General features: G+C 37.9%; 1 protein-coding gene across 2 annotated transcripts; it reads right to left on the reverse strand.

The window, feature by feature from the left end:
* Window positions 1-45: 45 nt before the first annotated feature.
* On the reverse strand, window positions 46-18,478 carry emilin2a (elastin microfibril interfacer 2a). Of its 2 annotated transcripts, none has more exons than XM_067364155.1 (9): window positions 18,038-18,478; window positions 17,472-17,597; window positions 13,979-14,166; window positions 10,927-12,828; window positions 3,550-3,909; window positions 3,406-3,459; window positions 3,260-3,310; window positions 2,014-2,151; window positions 46-1,505 (listed from the first exon to the last, which is right to left on the reverse strand). In XM_067364155.1, the coding sequence occupies exons 1-9, from the start codon at window positions 18,169-18,171 to the stop codon at window positions 1,177-1,179; spliced, it is 3,282 nt and encodes a 1,093-aa protein (XP_067220256.1). In that variant the 5' UTR covers window positions 18,172-18,478; the 3' UTR covers window positions 46-1,176. The 2 variants fall into 2 exon arrangements, with proteins under 2 accessions (XP_067220256.1, XP_067220255.1); XM_067364154.1 differs by having other exon boundaries at window positions 10,927-12,831.
* Between the last annotated feature and the right edge of the window lie 1,816 nt (window positions 18,479-20,294).

The following is a 20,294-nucleotide window of genomic DNA, read 5'->3' on the forward strand; positions in this document are numbered from 1 at the left end:
ATAAATTATCCCATACCCTGAAAATAACATGCACAAGCCCTTAAATCATGGTAGTTTATTTATTTTTTTAAATACATAAAAATATTGGCTGTAAAAGAAGTGATATTCAAACTGAATAAAGTATGCATTTGTTAATTTAATGTTGAAAAAAAAATATATAAACCTGCTTTTATATTTATAGATATTTTTTAAGATCACAATTTTAAAAGAAACTATATAGATTGTTGCAAATATAATGATTACTACTAAGAGCAAATGGTATGCCCTGTTTAATTTGGCAACAAATTTGGTGCATTGCTGATTGATATTTTAACACCTCAAAATGCATTCCACCTTTAAAATTCTAACACAACTCAATCTTGAGCATCTGATAAATAACCAAAGCCAAACTCTATTGCGTAGTCTTAAAGGGTTAGTTCACCCAAAAAATGAAATTCTGTCATTAATTACTCACCCTCATGTCGTTCCAAACCCGAAAGACCTTCACTCATCTTCAAAACATAAATTAAGATATTTTTGATGAAATTTGAGAGGTTTTTTTATCCTCCATTGAAAACAAAGTCATTCAAGGTCCAGAAAAGTAGTAAAAACATTGTTAGCCAATAATGAGCCAGTGTTTGGATGTGTTAACAGAAGCTCTGCAATGAAAATAGCGAATGTGAATGAAAGTTAAGAGACAAATTTGTTGAATAAAGTCATTATTTTTGTTTTTGCCGACAAAAAGTATTCTCTTCGCTTCATAATATTAAGGTTGAACCACTGTAGTCATGTTGGCTATTTTAACGATGTACTTTTCTGGAATTTGAATGAAGGTAATGTCATTGCTTTCAATGGAGGATAAAAAAAAACCTATTGGATTTCATCAAAAATATCTTAATTTGTGTTCTGAAGATGAACAAAGGTCTTACAGGTGTGGAACGACATGATGGTGAGTAATAAATGACAGAATTTGAATTTTTGGGTGAACTAACCCTTTAAGGCGCAGTCACATTTAACATTGTTCAGCAAATTTTCACAGGCAATCCAGTCATTTCAATAGGAATCCATGTGAATGGGAATTTTGCGTGATGGAAAATTTTGCAGAAATAATGTGAGCACACCTTTACACATGAGGCAGCATCGTGAATGGTTAAATTTGTGTTAATAGTCATATTAGTAACCCTCTCAGTGACGGGGTTATCTCTTGGCTTGAGGGGAGTAGAGGAATATAGCGCTGAAGGTGGAGAGGATCTCTCTAGATTCAGAAATCGCTAGCTTCCCGGCAGTGCGGACCAAGGCCACGGTGTCACTTTGCCGGAGAGGGAGGATAAGGCTGAAGGACGCAGACCCCCCACAAACGCACTGATCTCGGGGCAGCCGCGGGTGGCCACTCCAGTAACCTGCTGTGTCCAACTTCTGCACACTTCGATTGGACACCGAGAGCACGGCTTCTGCACGCTCGCCCCGCAGAGCTGTTAGAACCGCAGTCACCAAATAACGTCCGTCAGCGGGAACCGTGAAGATCCCTACAGAGGGGGAGGAGAAACATCAGCAGCCAAATAGGATATAGGTTGTGCACTGAAAGCCCATACGGGAAACCTTTAAAAATGATCAAATATGTAGAGCTGCACAATGATTAATAGTGATTAATCGTTTGCAAAATAAAAGTCTGTGTTACGTAATATATGTGTGTGTTCTGTGTATAATAATGTATATATAAATACATGCACATGTATAAATTTAAAAAAATATATACATGTATAAATAAATATACATATTTATATATATTTTAGATTACATGTATATATTTAAGAAAAAAAAATTATATTTATATATAAAATATTTATATGTATGTGCATGTATTTATATATATACATAATTATTATACACAGAACACACACATATATTACGTGACACAGACTTTTATTTTTGCGATTAATTGTTGTGGAGCCCTACAAATGTTTTCTTGACGTAAAACCAGTCGGGAACCACTCAGCCTTTATCTGAACATGTTTATCTCGGGTTTCTGTTTACCTGTCTGAGGGTTATAGTGTCCTCCATCATTGACTAGCACCCTGTCAAAGCGAATGATACCAAAGTCCCCTGAGAAAGTTTCCCGTGTAAGGCCCGCAGAGAAAGAAAATGGGTCCGTCAAGGAGTTCTGCTGTGACACTGTTTGGGAGGAAGAGACGTGCTTGAACATCACATGTTTGAGAGACATTCTGATCTTGACAAGTACGTTTTGATCATTACAAGCAGGGTCCAAAATTAACTTTGCCACACCTGCCAATCAATTGAGAATATTTTTCACTGGCCATGAAACTGTAATTTGCAGAATTTTATTAAAAGATAAAAAAACAAACAAGCAGTATTTGAATCTAATTTACTTTTATTTATATATTATTTATTAGTAAAATGTATTTGTTTACTTTTTTTTAAATAAAATTTAACATTTTATTTATTAATATTTTGAATTTGCTTTTATTTTTTATATTGTGAGTTTTCATTTTTTGTTTTATTATATTAATAAATAGCTATATTTTTATTTCAGTTTATTTTTTATTTTCAGTTTTAGTCAATTTAGTACTTCGGCTTAAACTTATGTTATTTCAGTTTGTTTTGTTTATATTTTATTTCAGCTATATTTTAACTAACTATTGTTTTTAGATTTAGTTAACAATAACAATGCCTTTGACAATTCTTAATTGATAAACTAAGCATAAATAAATGTATTAAGGTTTATGCTTAAAACTGTGAAAAACGATTTGCCAATGGATAAGAAAAATAAACATTTTTTTTTCTCAGAAAGCACAAATAGTCAAAAAATAAATAAAATCTTTTTTTTTTCACATGACGACAATGTGATTTTGTTTCTCATTCTGTCATTTTGGAGTCCCCACTCAGGCGCTCTGGGGGCAAAAACAGCATCCTTGAACTTAAAGTAAAGTCGCTAGAAGGCACCCATATTGAGACAGTTTTCTTGATGGTAAAGTATGTCTTTGATTTGAATCATGCACTTCCATCACTGAAAGTCAGACTATCATTTTTACATTTCCACTTTCCCATGTGTTATGTCGCAGTTCCTAATAAAGTTACCAGGCACTGACAAGGAACTTGCCAAAGCCAATTTTTGCCTGCAACTTGAACTTGGCAAGTGTTAATTTGGACCCTGTTCACAAGATACAAAACTGCAAATAACTGGAACATTTAAACAACCTTTTTTTACATTTTCTGGTAAAATTTAATCTATGAACTATTTTACTGCATAACAACTTGTTACCTGGAGTAGCAATGGGTCTTTGATGTGCAGGACTCCATGGGACATGAGCAACTGTAATGAGAATACTCATAATTCTGTAAATTATAGCAATTTTTTCACCAAAAATATGATATAACGCAAACACTGAAATGAAAGAAAAAATATACCCAATGAATGAGGTTGTTTGGAATCATATGAGACAGGTTTGACAGGAAGATAACCTATGAGAAGAGAGGAAAAATATGATCCAATACTTTTAATGCTTCAAGCATGAGCTTCTAAACATTTCTATTAATATTTCTACTTCTTACCTGGAGCACCTGCAAATCCTTGCACAGGTGTTCTTGAGTCCTCTGAGCTCTGATCCCGTCTGACCGTTACCCTGCGCACATACCCAGGTGGGCCGGCTTGCCCCGTGACCACCACTGGCTGGTGTACGGCAGGTTGATGGGGTTGTACGGGATGGATGGGATGCCTGGGGCTGCTGGGAGGCTGTGGCAAGTAGGGCTGGTGTGGGACGTATGGCTGGTGCACATGGGGACGGCCAGTGGGGACTGTTCTATGGGGTATGATTAAAGGTATGTGGATATGAGGAACATAAGGCCTCATGGGTTGTGTTGGAGCTCTAGTGTCAGGGAGTGGGACAGGTCTCGCTTGCTGAACAGGCAGTCCTGTGAGAAAAAATAAAATAGAGGTTTAGGACAATAGACCCAAATGGCCATTAAATAAACAGGTCAGTGATATACACTACCCATTTAGGGTCTGTAAAATTTTGGAATATTGTTACCATTTAAAATATCTTTTGTATTTAAATATCTTTTTAAAAAAAAAATAAAATAAAAAAAAAACCTTTCGAATGGTAGTGTACGTGTCAACAATAAAGGAAAAGAAACTTTAAAAAAATTTAAGATAAGTGCAAAAACATAAGAAATATGCTATTTGTATTCATGTTGGTTTCATATGGTTTTGAAAAATTTAATGACTCATTTGGTGTAATCAAGCAACAAATAACATTTTCATTACCCTTTGAATACACATCTTAATCATTATTTCCAAAAAAAAGTCTCAGTGTGTGTTTTTTAACTACTTTCATTATTTTAATGAGGCTTTTTTCTTCGTCATTATCGACACTGAACAGATGTATGACTCAGACATTTTCTACTTTATACCCCCTAAAATATCAAAACAATTTTTCACTGAGTAATTTAAAACATTCTCATCATTATGAAAGAAGTGTAAGTCATTGTACTTTACATGTGAATTGCATTATTAAAGGGTTAGTTCACCCAAAAGTGAAAATTCTGTCATTTATTACTCACCCTCATGTCATTCCACACACATGAGACGAAACACAAATGAAGATATTTTTTTATGAAATCTGAGAGGTATATGACTCGTCCATAGACAGCAATATTATCAAAACTTTCAAGGTCCAGAAAGGTACTAAAACATCATTCAAACAGTCGACATGACTACAGTAATTCAACATTAATTTTATGGAGCGACAAGAATACTTTTTGTGCGCAAATACAAAAAAAAAAAAAAAAGACTTTATTCAACAATCTCTTCTCTTCTGTCATTATCCATGCACAGGTGACGCAGTAAGCACAGTGAAGGCTTCCAAATGCCGGCTCAGTATTGGCCAAAGCTGATCACGTGAGCAGCACGACACATGCGTGTGATGCTGACGCAGGAGCCAGACAATAATGAGTCGGCGTTCTGACGTAGAACCTGGAGGTGCTGGATGCAAACAACATATGAGAATTACACAGAAGATAAAATATTGTTAAATAAAGTTGTTATTTTTGTTTTGTTTTTGTGCACAAAAAGTATTCTCGTCGCTTCATAACATTAAAGGATTAGTCCACTTTTAAATAAACTTTTCCTGATAATTTACTCACCCCCATGTCATCCAAGATGTACATGTCTTTCTTTCTTCAGTTGAAAAGAAATTAAAGTTTTTGATGAAAACATTTCAGGATTATTCTCTTTATAGTGGACTTCAATGAGCACCAAACTGTTGAAGGTCAAAATTAGTTTCACTGCAACTTCAAATTGTTCTACACGATCCCAGATGAGAAATAAGGGTCTTATCTAGTGAAACCATCACTCATTTTCTGAAAAAATTGAAAAGTTTTAACCAGAAATGCTCATCTTGAACTAGCTTTCTTCTTCTTCTCCTCTATTTGAATTCCAGCAGTGTAGAAACTGTAAAAGTTTAAAAGTAAAAAGTATATTACTGCCCTCCACAGGCCAAAGTTTGAACTAATTGTTATATACTTGCACTAGCATATTGCATATAAAAATTAGTTCAAAACTTTGGCCTGTGGAGAGCAGTAATACACTTAGCAGCATCTACACTGCTGGAATTCAAATAGAGAAGAAAAAGAGGAGAGCTAGTTCAAGATGAGCATTTCTGGTTAAAACTTTTCAATTTTTTCAGAAAATGAGTGATGGTTTCACTAGATAAGACCCTTATTTCTCATCTGGGATCGTGTAGAACAATTTGAAGCTGCAGTGAAACTAATTTTGACCTTCAACTGTTTGGTGCCCATTGAAGTCTACTATATGGAGAAAAATCCTGGAATATTTCCATCAAAAACTTTAATTTCTTTTCGACTGAAGAAAGAAAGACATGGACATCTTGGATGACATGGGGGTGAGTAAATTATCAGGAAAAGTTTATTTAAAAGTGGACTAATCCTTGCAGTGCAGTCACGTCGACTGTTTTAACGGTGTCTTTTCAAGGTACCTTTCTGGACCTTGAAAAGCAGACATAATATCATAAAATAAGAGTGGTGATTTTGTGCATGGATACGTGAGCACAAACACACAAAATTAAATAACTAGAGCTGCACCCTGCTGTAATGACCAAACCTCTTGGCCAGTCTGAGAACTTCCACATTGGTTCCTCTAGACCCAAAGGATCTTTAACCTTGATGCAAATGGGAACACCTTCATAAAAGTCTTTTGTGTTCCACAGAAGAAATTCATATAGTTTTGAATTGACATGAGGGTGAATAAATGATGACAATTTTCATTTCTGAGTGAACTACAGACCCAAACATAAAAATATAAGTTTATAGGAATATTAGCTTGCCGGCACTCTTTTCAAAAGCATTTTAATGGCGTTTAACATATTGTAAAACCAGACAAACTTTAAAAGTACTTCGGCCAAAGCTTGTAAATAAAACACCACAGAGAGCTTTAATGTTCAATTCAAGTGTTTCTGAACACCACAGTGCACCTTATATACAAAGGCTTTTGGCGTTTATGCAGTGCTGTCAGCTTGAAGTCTAATGAGAGAGAAAATCATTTGTTACCAGCTCACACTTCCAGCCCTAAAGATCTCTCACTCTTTTCTAAAACCTTGCATTTTCTTTTTAATCCCCTTTTGCTGTCAGTGTGTTATAAGCTTTTCTATAGCGATGCGAAAAAACAACTTTCCTGTCCTACCAGATGCTGCTGTCTAAATCGAGAAGTGTAATGCGTCATTCCTGACATTAGGGTCTATTTGGACTCCAGATTCTTTTGGCTATAGTAGGAAGTGATTGAAAAGAGGGGCGGAGCTTGAGTCCCATGGGTTTACTTCAGAGTTAATCAACTCGTATTGGCAAAATGGACACAGCTAAAATCCTGCGTCAGTGCTGTTTGTCTGCATTTAAGATGCTGCCCAAATATCGGATTTCACACAAACATATTCCCACCCACATACATTAAATTTCCCAAAGGATAAAAAGGCATCTATCTGTGTGTTTCCCAGAAGCCTGTTTGGCAGTCTGAGCAAATAACAGACTCATCACACACATAATGTCTCACGGCAGCAAGACAAACACATGTTTCAGAGTAAATCATGCTGATTTTAAATACTGGATGCAGGGCGACACAAAGCTGTGGGTTTAATGAGTCAAAAGCACTCAACTGGAATTAAGCATTCACCACACTGTGATGTGGAGAGCCATATTTAAAACATATTTAGTTGATGAATAGAAGATTTAATCTGAATGGTCTTTTTGTTGACAGTCTCGGGTTTGGAAGGCAAAAAACTCTGCGGGGTGTGGTGATTTTGTGCATGGATACATGAACACAAACACACATAATGAAATAACTAAAGCTGCACCCTACTGTAATGACCAGACCTCTTGGCCTGATCCAGTCTGAGAACTTCCACATTGGTTCCTCTAGACCCAGAGGATCTTTAACCTTGACGCAAATGGGAACACCTTCATAAAAGTCTGTTTATGTCTTCACACAATGTTACATGAAGTAAAACAAGAGTATAAACACATTCAGTGAGAGCAGGAAAGAGCTTCCCTGACATCCTCTTGACAGAGAGATATTAATCAGCAGGAAGAGAGAGAAAGGAACGAGGACACGGCTGATAAGAGCGTAGGGAGGAAGAGAACCCTATTCAAAGTTCATATCCATTTTTGGGGGTATCAGGAGAACGCAAAACAACATCATTGCCTTCCAAATGTTTCCACAGAATGTGGAAATGGTTCAAGATGTATTCAAGAACTGAAATTAAGTCATTGTCTCCAAAGCAAACAGTGAGGAGTTTTCTGAACACGCCTGATTCGCGGCCAGAAAAATGAATCAACATTAGTTGAGGGTGTTTTCTATGCAGGCCTCAAACGCTCCCAGGCTTAATTGATGCCCTGAACCATGAAGAAATAACTAATGAAAAATCAATGAAGAACCATTAGAGTAAATTACCAGAAACTGAGCTTGGTCACTTTGTCACAGAGATGCAGCTGGATGGGCCATTCCAGTATTGTGCAATGTGCCTCTGCCATGATCAGCGGCCAAAGAGTTTGAGTAATGCTGAAGCTATTCAGGGATAAGGGCTATTGTGTTTCTGACTTGAAAGTTTTAACTGTATCATGTCCCACAACTTGGGAAGAAAAATTAGATGGATTCCTTTTAAAAATTCCAGTTCCATTACAGATTCTTTTTACTTGTTTACTTGTACTTGTTGTAAGGAACAGATATTTGGAAATAATGAAATGTAATTTATTTGCCTCATTACGAGACTTTTAAAGGGTTAGTTCACCCAAAAATGAAAATTATATCATTAATGACTCACCCTCATGTCGTTCCAAACCCGTAAGACCTCCGTTCATCTTCGGAACACAGTTTAAGATATTTTAGATTTAGTCCGAGAGCTTTCTGTCCCTCCATTGAAAATGTTTGTACGGTAGACTGTCCATGTCCAGAAAGGTAATAAAAACATCATCAAAGTAGTCCATGTGACATCAGTGGGTTAGTTCGAAGTTTTTGAAGCATCGAAAATACATTTTGGTCCAAAAATAACAAACTACGACTTTATTCAGCATTGTCTTCTCTTCCGGAATCCTTTACATTGAATTGATTCCATTGAATTGTTTCCATTGAACTGATTCCATTGAATCCTTTCATCTGTCGGCATTGGTAATGCACTTTTACGTCGTTGTTTTTGGTGATTAGGACATCCGCGACATGCACACTTACACACCATATTAAAAAAATATAGCAATACCAAAATACAAACAATGTAGAATAGCTTGAATACAGCGTGCGTCTCCCTCAGACTGTAAACGAAGCTCGGGCGCACCGGATAACACGTCAGCAGCGTCACTACGGAGTCGTGAACGCGGATTGACAACAGACCCAGAAGAGAAGACAATGCTGAATAAACTTGTAGTTTTTGTTATTTTTGGAACAAAATGTATTTTCGATGCTTCAAAAACTTCTAACTAACCCACTGATGTCACATGGACTACTTTGATGATGTTTTTATTGCCTTTCTGGACATGGACAGTATACTGCACAAACACTTTCAATGGAGGGACAGAAAGCTCTCGGACTAAATCTAAAATATCTTAAACTGTGTTCCGAAGATGAACGGAGGTCTTACGGGTTTGGAACGACATGAGGGTCAGTCATTAATTACATAATTTTCCTTTTTGGGTGAACTAACCCTTTATTGACTTTTCAATTTCAGAGTAAGAGTCAGCATGAATGCACTGCAGCCCAATAATTAGCCTAAATATTATGCTATATATTAAACCATAGTACCAAACAAGGCTACATGTGATGTGAGGCTACATATTTCATAGATTTTTTTTCCCCCACTAACAAAATGTACTGACAAAACTAAAGTGCCTAGAGTAACTAGAGATTTATGACTTACAGTTCAGCCGTATGTGTCTGATTCATTAAAAAGAACCGGCTCATAAGAGTTTATGGGTTGCACTTTATTTTGACGGTCCCTTTAGACATTCTGACTATAAGTAACGTTGCACCTACATGTCAACAAACTCGCATTGAAGTATTAGTTGAGCATTAGTAGACTGTTAGGGGTAGAGGCAGTATTAGTAGAATAAGCGGTTAGGGTTAGTAGAATAAGTTGACATGTACTTGCAAAGTTACATATAGTTAGTAGAATGTCTGTTGGGGGACCATCACAATAAAGTGTTAGCAGATTTTAAGATGACAGTCTACTAATATTCTATTGACAGTTAGTTGGCATGTAGGTGCAACATTACTGATTGTCTAAAGTGGACCTTTGAAATAAAGTATTACCGTTATATGTTTGGGAATCGGGCCACACAGGTTGGTCTTTTTCACGCTAGATAGCAGTATCCCTGACCGCATCGGATTTAGCTTTTTAATTGGCTACAAGCCTGCAACACTTTTTTTTAGGTTAAAGAACAATTTTATTGTGTATTAACACTGCATAATTGTTAAAGTTCCCTCAGATCTTAGACAATGGGCCCATCAACACAGTTGGGAAAACGGCTTTAGTTTCTGTATGAGACGGACCTCCACCCTTATCAGGAATGATGACATCACCCTTTAAAGGGAGTTTAAGAGAATGTATTTTCTCTAGTGACATCACAGTCGTCTCATAGCTGAACATCTGCAGAGGGGTGTGGGAATTCATCACCTCTTGAGGCCCGTACGTTGACTTGAAACTTAATGAGTAACAGATCTGCCTGCAACTGAACTCGCTCGCCAGTTCTAAATGTTATAGGTGGAGAAAGCTGGGCAAGACAAAAAGATATTTAAAGACCACACAGCTTCTCCACTCATAAAGACCACTGAACACTAAAGACCAATGTTTCTGTGAGGCTAAATATAAACTTATACTGTGCTCTATGTATATTTACTGTGTTGTACATATTTTTTATATGCATAGGTTAAAGTGTACTGATCAGGACCAATCTAGAATCATTCATGCTTTCAAAAGGCATGTAATGTTGTTAAAAAAATGAAAACTATGATTGATGAAGTTACATATAGATCGCGTACTAAGGATTTTGTGAGAAAAAAAGCAAAAGGATCCATTCCAAAGGGCCTAACTGTTGTTTTGACACATTACAGGCACATACAAAGGGCACAGGAAACCTTTGCTGGCCCCCTGCCTCTGAACAGCTTGGGGGAAAACAGGCTATTGTATATGTATCCCCTTATTGGTTCAGTATGGAGAAAGGTTCCACTGCAAAACATTACATGCCATAGACTCCAAACTGTTAATGGAAATCTCAAATCCCAAAAGATGACACTACAAAAAATTGCTTGTTTCATGTTGGAAGGTAAATACAAAGACTGACTTTGTTTCCATTTTCCAACACTAACCAGTTAAAAACATAAAAACAGGTCTCTCTGGCTTCCTCATTTTGCCTTTAACATCTGAGAAAGCTTACCTTGTGATTTACTTGTATGGTCCTTAAGGATCTGCTTAGCCATTCCTGCTAGTTGGCTCTGAAAATTCAGAAGGGAGCTCTGAAGGGCTGTGATTTCTCCTGAATGAGTGCCCAGAGTGCGAATCATCTGTGCCACCTTCCTCTCCAATTCCCCTGAAAGGTCCTGCTTATTGTTTGTCCCACCATCAAGCCTTCCACAGATCTTCTCCAGAGCCTTCACCCTGTCATCCACCACCGACATACCCTCAGCTACTCCAGCTGCGTTGTACTTACACAAGCTCAACTCCGTGGTCACGTGAGCGTTCAGTGCATCCACTTTGTCTTTTAACTCCTCGATCTGGTTTTGAGTTGGTTTGACAGTTTCTTCCCGGAGAAAAGGACCGCTTACCTGTCCTGTCTGGCAACATGTAGAGTTCAAAGTGTGAAGATCTTGGCTAAATTTGCTAACTGTGTCTCCCAATCCTGTTATAGCTCCAGTCAATCCATTAACGTTGTCAGTCAACACATTTAGTCTTTTGCGGGTGTCCTGCATATGCGCATTGATGAATTGTTTCTCAGGTGACATCCTAATAGTATCCTCTAATGCATGAAGCTTTGCTACGTTGTTCACAAAATCAGAACGTAAAACATTCAGATCATTTCTCAAGACCTCTACAAGACTATTCAAACCTTCAGGCTTTTGGGAATCGGTTGGTAGGTTGGTTTTGCAGTCAGTTGAGCATATCTGCCCAATTGCATTAAACTTGTCCTCCAACCCCTGTATAAGGTGCCTGTTAGTGTTAACCTGAGTTTGCAGAGCATCAACAGAATCGCTAGGCATCCTCAGGAAAGAGTTGTTGCTCATCTCGATCAACATTGTAGTGAACTGATCCTGCATAGCATCAAGTTTCTGGTCCAGGAGTTGACGTAGAATAGCCACTTGATCCATAATTTCCTTGGTAAGTTTTTCATCCACATAGAAGCAATAAGTCTCCGCATTCCTCTCAGTGACGTTCATCCTGTCCTCCAGGTCTTCAATGCGTGAACCAAGCAGGTCTTCCATCTTCAAGGTGGACAGATGCTCTAGCTCATTGTCCACTCTGGCGTTCAGGACACGATGGGCATCTGCCACTCGAACAATTTCCTTCCTCAAGTCGTTGTAGTCACTATCATCTTTTTCACCGGCTGTTTGGCGGTTCGCACGCATTAGACCATCTGACATGGACAAATCCAATCTGAGCTCACGGATCTCCTTTCTAAGCTCAGCTTCCTTGTTGTGCACTAGATCGGTGAGGCTCAAATAGCTGCTTTCCTTTCCTTCTCCACATGCTTTTTGAAGAGACTGAATCTTTTCATCACACACATTTTTCATCTTAGCCACCTCGTCTTCAATGTTTACAACAAGCTCCTTCTTGAGCTTCTCAAATTTCCCATCAATATAAGTCTGAAGGATGTCTATATCTTGAGCAGCAGAACCTGTGACTGGTAGGCCTTGAGAGCTACTATCCATAAGCATTCGGATCTGCCCGTCATGCCCTGTCACTGTTCCCCTCAGTTCCTCAAGAGCTTCGTCTTTGCTTTTGAGAGCATCTGTCACATCGTTGAGCCTGGCCAACACCGTCTCGATTTCTCTTTCTCCATGGGTGTGGCCTCTCATGGCCTGGTGGCCATCCAGAAGCACCACACTCTCCTCTGTGCCTCCCGTTCTTGCGCTGTCGGGTGAAGTCCTGTCATTGAGGAGGGTAATGAGCATCTTGCTGGTGTCCTCCTGTAAATCTGTCCGCAGGTTCTCAGCCATACCTGTCATGGCTGCTTGAAGATCCAGCACAGTCTGTGAGAGACGCTGCACTTCTTCTTCCAACATGCGTGTTTTGTCAGCTCCTCGTCTGAAATCATATTGAACGGTTTCTCGACGTTCTGGCCCTGCTATAACAAATTAAAGGCATTAACAGCCAATAATCAATATATATATATATATATATATACACACACACACACGCACAGTCAAACCAAAATTTATTCAATTTATTATTATTTTTTCTTCACCTTGAACATTTTATTCATTAATACAGTTTATTCACTTTAGTTTAAAAAATGGTAATAAAATATGACAAGATCTCAGAGTTAAAAAATTTAATCTTAATTATGTCAGATAATACTTAAGCAAAACATGGTCAGGTCAAAGTGTCTGAATAATTTCTGGTCCCAAATTTTTATCAGTTTTACTGGTAGTCCACTGTATGAAGAATTTTTGGGTACAATATGTCACAGTTTACTTTTTTTTGCTATCCTCACTTACATAAATGAACTATAGTGTCCTGCACCCACTAGTAAAAATATATAAAAAATATAAAAAATGTCTGAATAATTTTTGGTTTGACTGCATATATATATATATATATATATATATATATATGAAAACACTGCTTGTAGGACTGGGTATTGACACAAATTTCATGATTCTATTTCGATTCACAAGCTTGCGATTCAATTCAATTCAATTTTCATTCAATTTAATTCAATTTGTATCAGGTACAGTACATGGTAAATTTTCTCAAGGAAAAAAAACTACTAGTAAACTAGTAGTAAAGCGAAAGAAATAATCTGTTCATGTGCACTCCATGCTGCCGCTTCGCTACAGTGATCTGTCACGGCACATTAAAAAGCACCAAAACTGTATTTGTTGTTTGAATTTCATGATGAAATGGAAAGAATTTGAAAGCTAAGACTTTGTTTTATATCAAAAGTAACAAAGCTTATTGCAATTTATTGGATGGGAGGCACACTACAAAGTTTTGTTTAATTATTAACTGAAAACAGCATAGACTAGAAGATTCTTGAGATTTAAGAACTGATATTGGTTCATAAAAATGAGAATAGATTAAAATCGAGAAATTTATACTTTTAACCTAGCCCTATCTACTTGTATGATACAATTATTTTTTAGAAATTCTTAATTTTATATATTAGAAAACTGAATGGGGCAATAGTCTGGAAACACAAATATTTTTCCATACTCTTATTTCTTGTTTCCATACTCTAATCAAATTCCATACTTTTACAAACTACGTACTTTGTGAAGGTCGAGTTTGTCCATGCTGTGGCCGTTGTGGGTATGATTGTGGATATACTGTCTGTCTGTTTAGAGAGTCTTTGACTTCTCTGCAGTCTTGTCCCTGGTATCCTGGGCAGCACCTCCATTCTAACTCAGTGACAGTCTTGTACGCTATCTTATAAGTCGGCCGAAACCGAGTACGGTATCTGAAAGAAAAAAACAAAACATGGTTAGGATGACATGAAAAAAACACACAAATAAAAAACTTTGATTTGATCAAACCATCTTTTACAAGCCCTAAGCCACTTATTGCTATTACTTTGAACCGTGAGTAATGGACCATAAAGCATTACCCCTATTACAGGATGAAAGCAAAGGTAAAGGCAAGCATTAACTTGTGCAGACGGAGGGATTAATAAGAAGAGTCTTCTGGCCTAGTCTGTTCAGCTTCACTTAATGATGTTGATCTTGTTACTTCTGATGGATAATGCTGCAATTAGAAGTGCAATCATTCTAGTTCTTATGCCACAGTAAGTTGAGCCAAACAATTAAAATCACAGTAGCTTCAGATGACAGCAGAAGAGCTCGGTGAAATGCTTCTAGTGCAAAAGTGAGTATTCAGAGTCAGAGAAAGCCACATATGACAGCCTTTAATTCCTTACATGACCTTAAATGTGAGTTTATAAATAAACAAGATTGAAATCAACATTCATCACTGAAGTATAATCTGTATTAATTGGCTATTCAAAAGCTGCCTTAAAATATAGCTTTGATTGTTTGTATATGTCAAAATTCCATTGTAATTATTTCGATTTCATGCATATACTCTAAGACCTCCCAGTCTCCACATACTCAATTCATCAAATACTTGTCTGACCCAAAGGGTTTTTAAAGCAAACAACAGCTTGCATAATTTCTTGTGGCTGTAGAGGTTCAGCAGGAGATAGTGAAGCATCACAACTCTGTCATAACAATTATTACTAGGGCTTTCAATTGAATAAGTGAATGTCTTCAATGTCCCCTAATCTAAATGTTTACTACACATTAAGCAAATCTGACAACTTGTCAGTGATATCTGAAACAAAAAGCCAGTGATCTGTGAACAGCTTGAGTGCATCTAGGACCTCACTCTTGGTATATACACAGAATCAATTTGCAAAATCTAAAACACTAAAAAAAGTTCATTTCAAAAGACACCAGTTTGATCCAAGAGTGCTGGTATTTTGTATTGAGCACTGATACATTTTACTGATTGTATCACTCATTTTGTTTACGTCTTTCCAGACGTGAGCAGTGTGGAAAAGCGTCTTCCCAAAATTGGAAAACAAGTTTTATGAAATCCTGTGTTCTGGAAAACCCAGAGTGATGATTACAGAACGCAAAGAGCGGAGCGGGAAATCTCTGTCACGCCATTCCACTCACATACACTGTTCCAGAACGCTTTTTAGTGTACGTGTTGCAAGTATTTTGCCAAACTGGCTAACTGTAAGTTACTGACTAACAGAGGTGTAAAGAGTACCTAAAAACCATACAAGTACAAGTACCTTACATTGAAAATGACTCCACTACAAGTTAGAAGTCACCAATTCCAATACGATTTGAGTAAAAGTCTTAAAGTATCTGATTTTTACAGTACTTAAAGGTGCCCTAGAACTTTTTTTAAAAAAAGATGTAATATAAGTCTAAGGTGTCCCCTGAATGTGTCTGTGAAGTTTCAGCTCAAAATACCCCATAGATTTTGTTTTATTCATTTTTTTAATTGCCTATTTTGGGGCATCATTAGAAATGAGCCGATTCAGGGTGTGTGGCCCTTTAAATCTGGTGCTCCACGCCCAAGAGCTCACGCTTGCCTTAAACAACATAAACAAAGTTCACACAGCTAATATAACCCTCAAAATGGATCTTTGCAAAGTGTTCGTCATGCAGCATGTCTAATCGCGTAAGTACAGTGTTTATTTTGATGTTTACATTTGATTCTGAATGAGTTTGAGGCTGTGCTCTGTGGCTAACGGCTAATGCTACACTGTTGGAGAGATTTATAAAGAATGAAGTTGTGTTCATGCATTATACAGACTGCAAGTGTTTAAAAAATGAAAATAGCGACGGCTCTTGTCTCTGTAAATACATTAAGAAATGATGGTAACTTTAACCACATTTAACAGTACATTAGCAACATGCTAACAAAACATTTAGAAAGACAATTTACAAATACCACTAAAAATATCATGATATCATGAATCATGTCAGTTATTATTTATCCATCTGCCATTTTTTGCTATTGTCCTTGCTTGCTTACCTAGTCTGATGATTCAGCTCTGCACAGATCCAGACGTTACTGCCTGTCCTTGTCTAATGCCTTTCATAATGTTGGAATCATGGGCTGGCATATGCAAATATTGGGGCGTACACCCCGACTGATACGTAACAGTCGGTGTTATGTTGAGATTCACCTGTTCTTTGGAGGTCTTTTAAACAAATGAGATTTATATAAGAAGCAATGGAGTTTGAGACTCACTGTATGTCATTTCCATGTACTGAACTCTTGTTATTCAACTACGCCAAGATAAATTCAATTTTTGAATCTAGGGCACCTTTAAGTATTTAACTCAAGCTGAATGTAGGCTCAGAGATGCACTAGTAAATAAAATAAGAAACAATTGATTTGTAAGATGAGAAATCAAGTTTATTTTCTAAAATCAAAATAAAACACCTCAATGTTGCAATAAATCAAGGTCAACAACCTTTTAAACGTCTACAAACTCTCAAGTCTCAGTTAAGCTCAAGTGCACAAAAAGGCCATAAGTAAACTAATATCCTTCAAAACAGTCTTGTCAATATAGAGAATAAATAAAACAATGTTAAGTAAAATTAAATAGTCAAAGTCTACTGTATGTGCTGGTTTGAGCCTCATCACCAGCTGCAGTCGTTTCCTCGTCTAACAAATCAAACACCTGCGATCAGAAACTACCTGCTAATGCACTCACATTCACGTAAAGTATTCTTGTTGACAAGTCTTGGGTGAGTAAAGGCAAAATGCACAAGATATAGTACATTCAATGCCCTTAGATGGCAATGTCACTTCTTTATATCAGAAACAAACTGCTGCAGAAAAAGTTAGCTGCCTTGAAAAATGTAATTTGTAATTGCATTACTCATCACAAATGTACTGGAGTAAAATTTGCTCAAAAATGTAGTCAAGTAGAGAGTAAAAGTTGCCAATATCTTTGATACTCAGTACATCTACAAAGTAGCAAAAAGATAGTTAAGTACAGTAACTAATTACATTTACTCAAGTGCTTTACACCTCTGCTGAATAATAACATCTTGTTTAGGCTATATTTCTTGTCGTAAAAGCAAAATTACACTCACAATTAGAAAATCCTGTGTATATGTAACTGGAGTTAGCATGAGTCATGGATTTGTAGTGTCTTTGAGTCCATAAGGAGCGTGAGATGAGAACTACCGAACATCAATACTTCCACATGCCCCTCCCGGTCTCTCGAGTACTTACATCATTTGTGGCTCACAGTCAGGCTGATGCTCGGGACAGCGCGCGCGTTCAGGTTCAACGTGACTTTCCACGCTGCCTTGAACTGCGCAGCTTACGTTCTTTTGGACAATAAAAGCGCACCAGTTTCTGTACAAATACAAAAATACAAAAAAAGACCAGAATAGGCAGAGTTTGAGTTGGTTATTTTTGTTGTCGCAGAGCAAAAACAAACTGTCGTGTATTTTTTTTTTTCAGGACCATATTTGAAAAATATGGTGTTAAAGTGAAAATTATATTAAAATGGTCTTCTTTCAAAATGAAAGCAAATGTTTTAAACACAATGAAAAGAACTATTGAACACTGAGGAAAAGAGGAATGTTCAATAAATCGATTGACCTCTTGTTACTTAGTCTAATTGTTGTCTTAGCGATTAAACACAATCCAAATAAATAGCAAGCATTCAAGCGTCCCTCAGGAGATTTATGAGTTAAATAATTTGTATATAATGAGATACAGAGAACATCATATAAACACATTCTCATTGACTATCCGCTGTAAACATCAGTATCATTTCTTGAGCAACTTACTTGTTTCTGTGCCTTTGAACGGTTCCTGAATATGCGTTGCCCTGGAACAGACTTGACGGATATCCATGAGTGAGAGAAAAGCTTATGATAAATAAAATGGATAACTGTACAGGGAAAGGCGGCTGGCAATTCATTGTCTAAAAACAGTCAAAAAGTGTCAGCGCGAGAAACGTTGAGCAGCGTTTCAGCCTCTGGAGAGCAGAGAATCAAGAGAGCGCCTTCAACTTACTGCTAAAGTTTGACAAAGTTCGAGGAAGTCCGAAACACTGAAGCTGGACTCTAGTCTGCAGGGGTTCAGTCTGCCGCCTATCTGAAAGAAGGGGGTAGATGGGGGTAGGGGAAGTCATCCAAAAAACAATAGCGCCCCAGCACACCCCACCAAGCGTGTATTATATGAACTCGGGTTGAGAGCTCAATTGAAAACATCTGCCTTTATCTCTGTTACAGGAAACTATCACTTGGTGATCATGTAAACGTAGTGCTCGCCAAAAACAGTGAGTAAAATAAGAGAAATGCTTCGATTTGTTTACACAGAGTTGCAAAAACATTTGACACTTTTAACCCCATTACTATTTGCGCTTATCAGATCATATTCTTTGCCTGTATTGGGTAATAGGTGTGAAGAAATAACGTCTTGGCTTCAAAACGCTGATCATTTTAAAAGCCATTTTAAAGCAATATAGATGAATGAGAAGATGGATGGACTGATGCACGGACAGACAGACTTATTGATTTATTGATTGATAAAAAAAGTGATGGACAAAGTTCTGAGCAGTAAAACTAAGTAGAGAAAACACATACCCATAGAAACACAGATTATGGCTTTGGATGGAGGATGAGGTTATGCCTATTTTAATTTCTTTATGATATAAAATAACACTAAATAAATGGAACTTTTGGTGACCTCATTGAGCAGTGTGAGGGTGTGTACTTTTACCATTTCGAAGTACATGGTGTGAGACATGATTAAACATGATGTAACTTCAAAGGTATTAGGGTTAGGGGCGTTTCTACAGTTTGATCATCACTGGGGCACAGTTCCCCCAAAATTGTTACCATAGTAGGCCTGCTTAATTTCTATGGGGGTCCGGGCTGGGCCTGAAAAATCCAGGTGGGTTTTATTTTTTCAGGCTTTGAAAAAATAAAAATAAAAAAAATCTTCAAAAAGCACTAAAGATGACTAAATTAAGCCACAAATGATGCCAAATTAGAAGAGAAAAGCAAGCATTATTTTAGCAGTTATCAAGTTAAAGGATTAGTCCATTTTTAATTAAAATTTTCCTTGATAATTTACTCACCCCCATGTCATCCAAGATGTTCATGTCTTTCTTTCTTCAGTCGAAAAGAAATTAAGGTTTTTGATGAAAACATTCCAGGATTATTCTTTATATAGTGGACTTCAATGGCCTCCAGACGGCTGAAGGTCAAAATTACAGTTTCAGTGCAGCTTCAAAGGGCTTTAAACGATACCAGGCGAGGAATAAGGGTCTTATCTAGTGAAACGATCGGCCATTTTCTAAAAAAATACAACTGTATATGTCACGGTTGCAAACACGGAGACAAGAGACAGATCCAAGTGCAGGTCAATTTAATGGGTAATCCAAAATCATGAGTCCAAAAACAAGCAAGCACATTACCCCCCCTCAAAGGAGCGGCTACCAGACGCTCCACCAGTCAAAAAAAAACAAAAACACAAAAACTCAGGAGGGAGGTGGACAGGAGGAGGATCAGGGGGAGGGATGGCGGGCCAGATCCAGGGTCCCCAACTGATAGCCAGGGTGTTGCTGGAGGAACTGACCAGGCTGGTTCCAGCGGTTCTAGAGTCCTGGCTGGGTGCCAGGGTGGTGCTGGAGGAACTGACCAGGCTGGTGCCAGCGCCTCTGGAATCCTGGCTGAGTGCCAGGGCGGTGCTGGTGGAACAGACCAGGCTGGTTCCAGCGGGTCTGGAGTTCTGGCTGATTGCCAGGGTGGTGCCGGAGGAACTGACCAGGCTGGTTCCAACGGTTCAGACGGCCTGGGCAGTGGCGACAGGGCAGAAAGCCTGGGTGGCGGCGGCAGGGCAGAAGGCTTGGATGACAGCGGCAGGACAGAAGATCTGGGCGGTGGCGGCAGGGCAGAAGGTTTGGATGACGGCGGCAGGACAGAAGATCTGGGCGGTGGCGACAGGGCAGTAGGCTTGGACGGCGGCGACAGGGCTGGCCAAGGGTGCTTTGTGGCCATATCAGGGAGAACGAGCAGCTCGGTGACGGCCTCCGTG

The sequence above is a fragment of the Chanodichthys erythropterus genome, chromosome 16 (assembly GCF_024489055.1).
Source record: "Chanodichthys erythropterus isolate Z2021 chromosome 16, ASM2448905v1, whole genome shotgun sequence".
Taxonomy (NCBI): domain Eukaryota; kingdom Metazoa; phylum Chordata; class Actinopteri; order Cypriniformes; family Xenocyprididae; genus Chanodichthys; species Chanodichthys erythropterus.

Bases quoted from the DNA above. Each gene is read 5' to 3' on its own strand.
- emilin2a (XM_067364154.1), bottom strand. From the start codon at position 18,171: ATGAATTGCCAGCCGCCTTTCCCTGTACAGTTATCCATTTTATTTATC. The intron at 14,167-17,471 runs GTAAGTACTCGA...TTTTTCTTTCAG, and splicing joins GACTGTGAGCCACAAATGAT to ATACCGTACTCGGTTTCGGC. The intron at 3,910-10,926 runs GTAAGCTTTCTC...TTTTTCTCACAG, and splicing joins CCATACAAGTAAATCACAAG to GACTGCCTGTTCAGCAAGCG.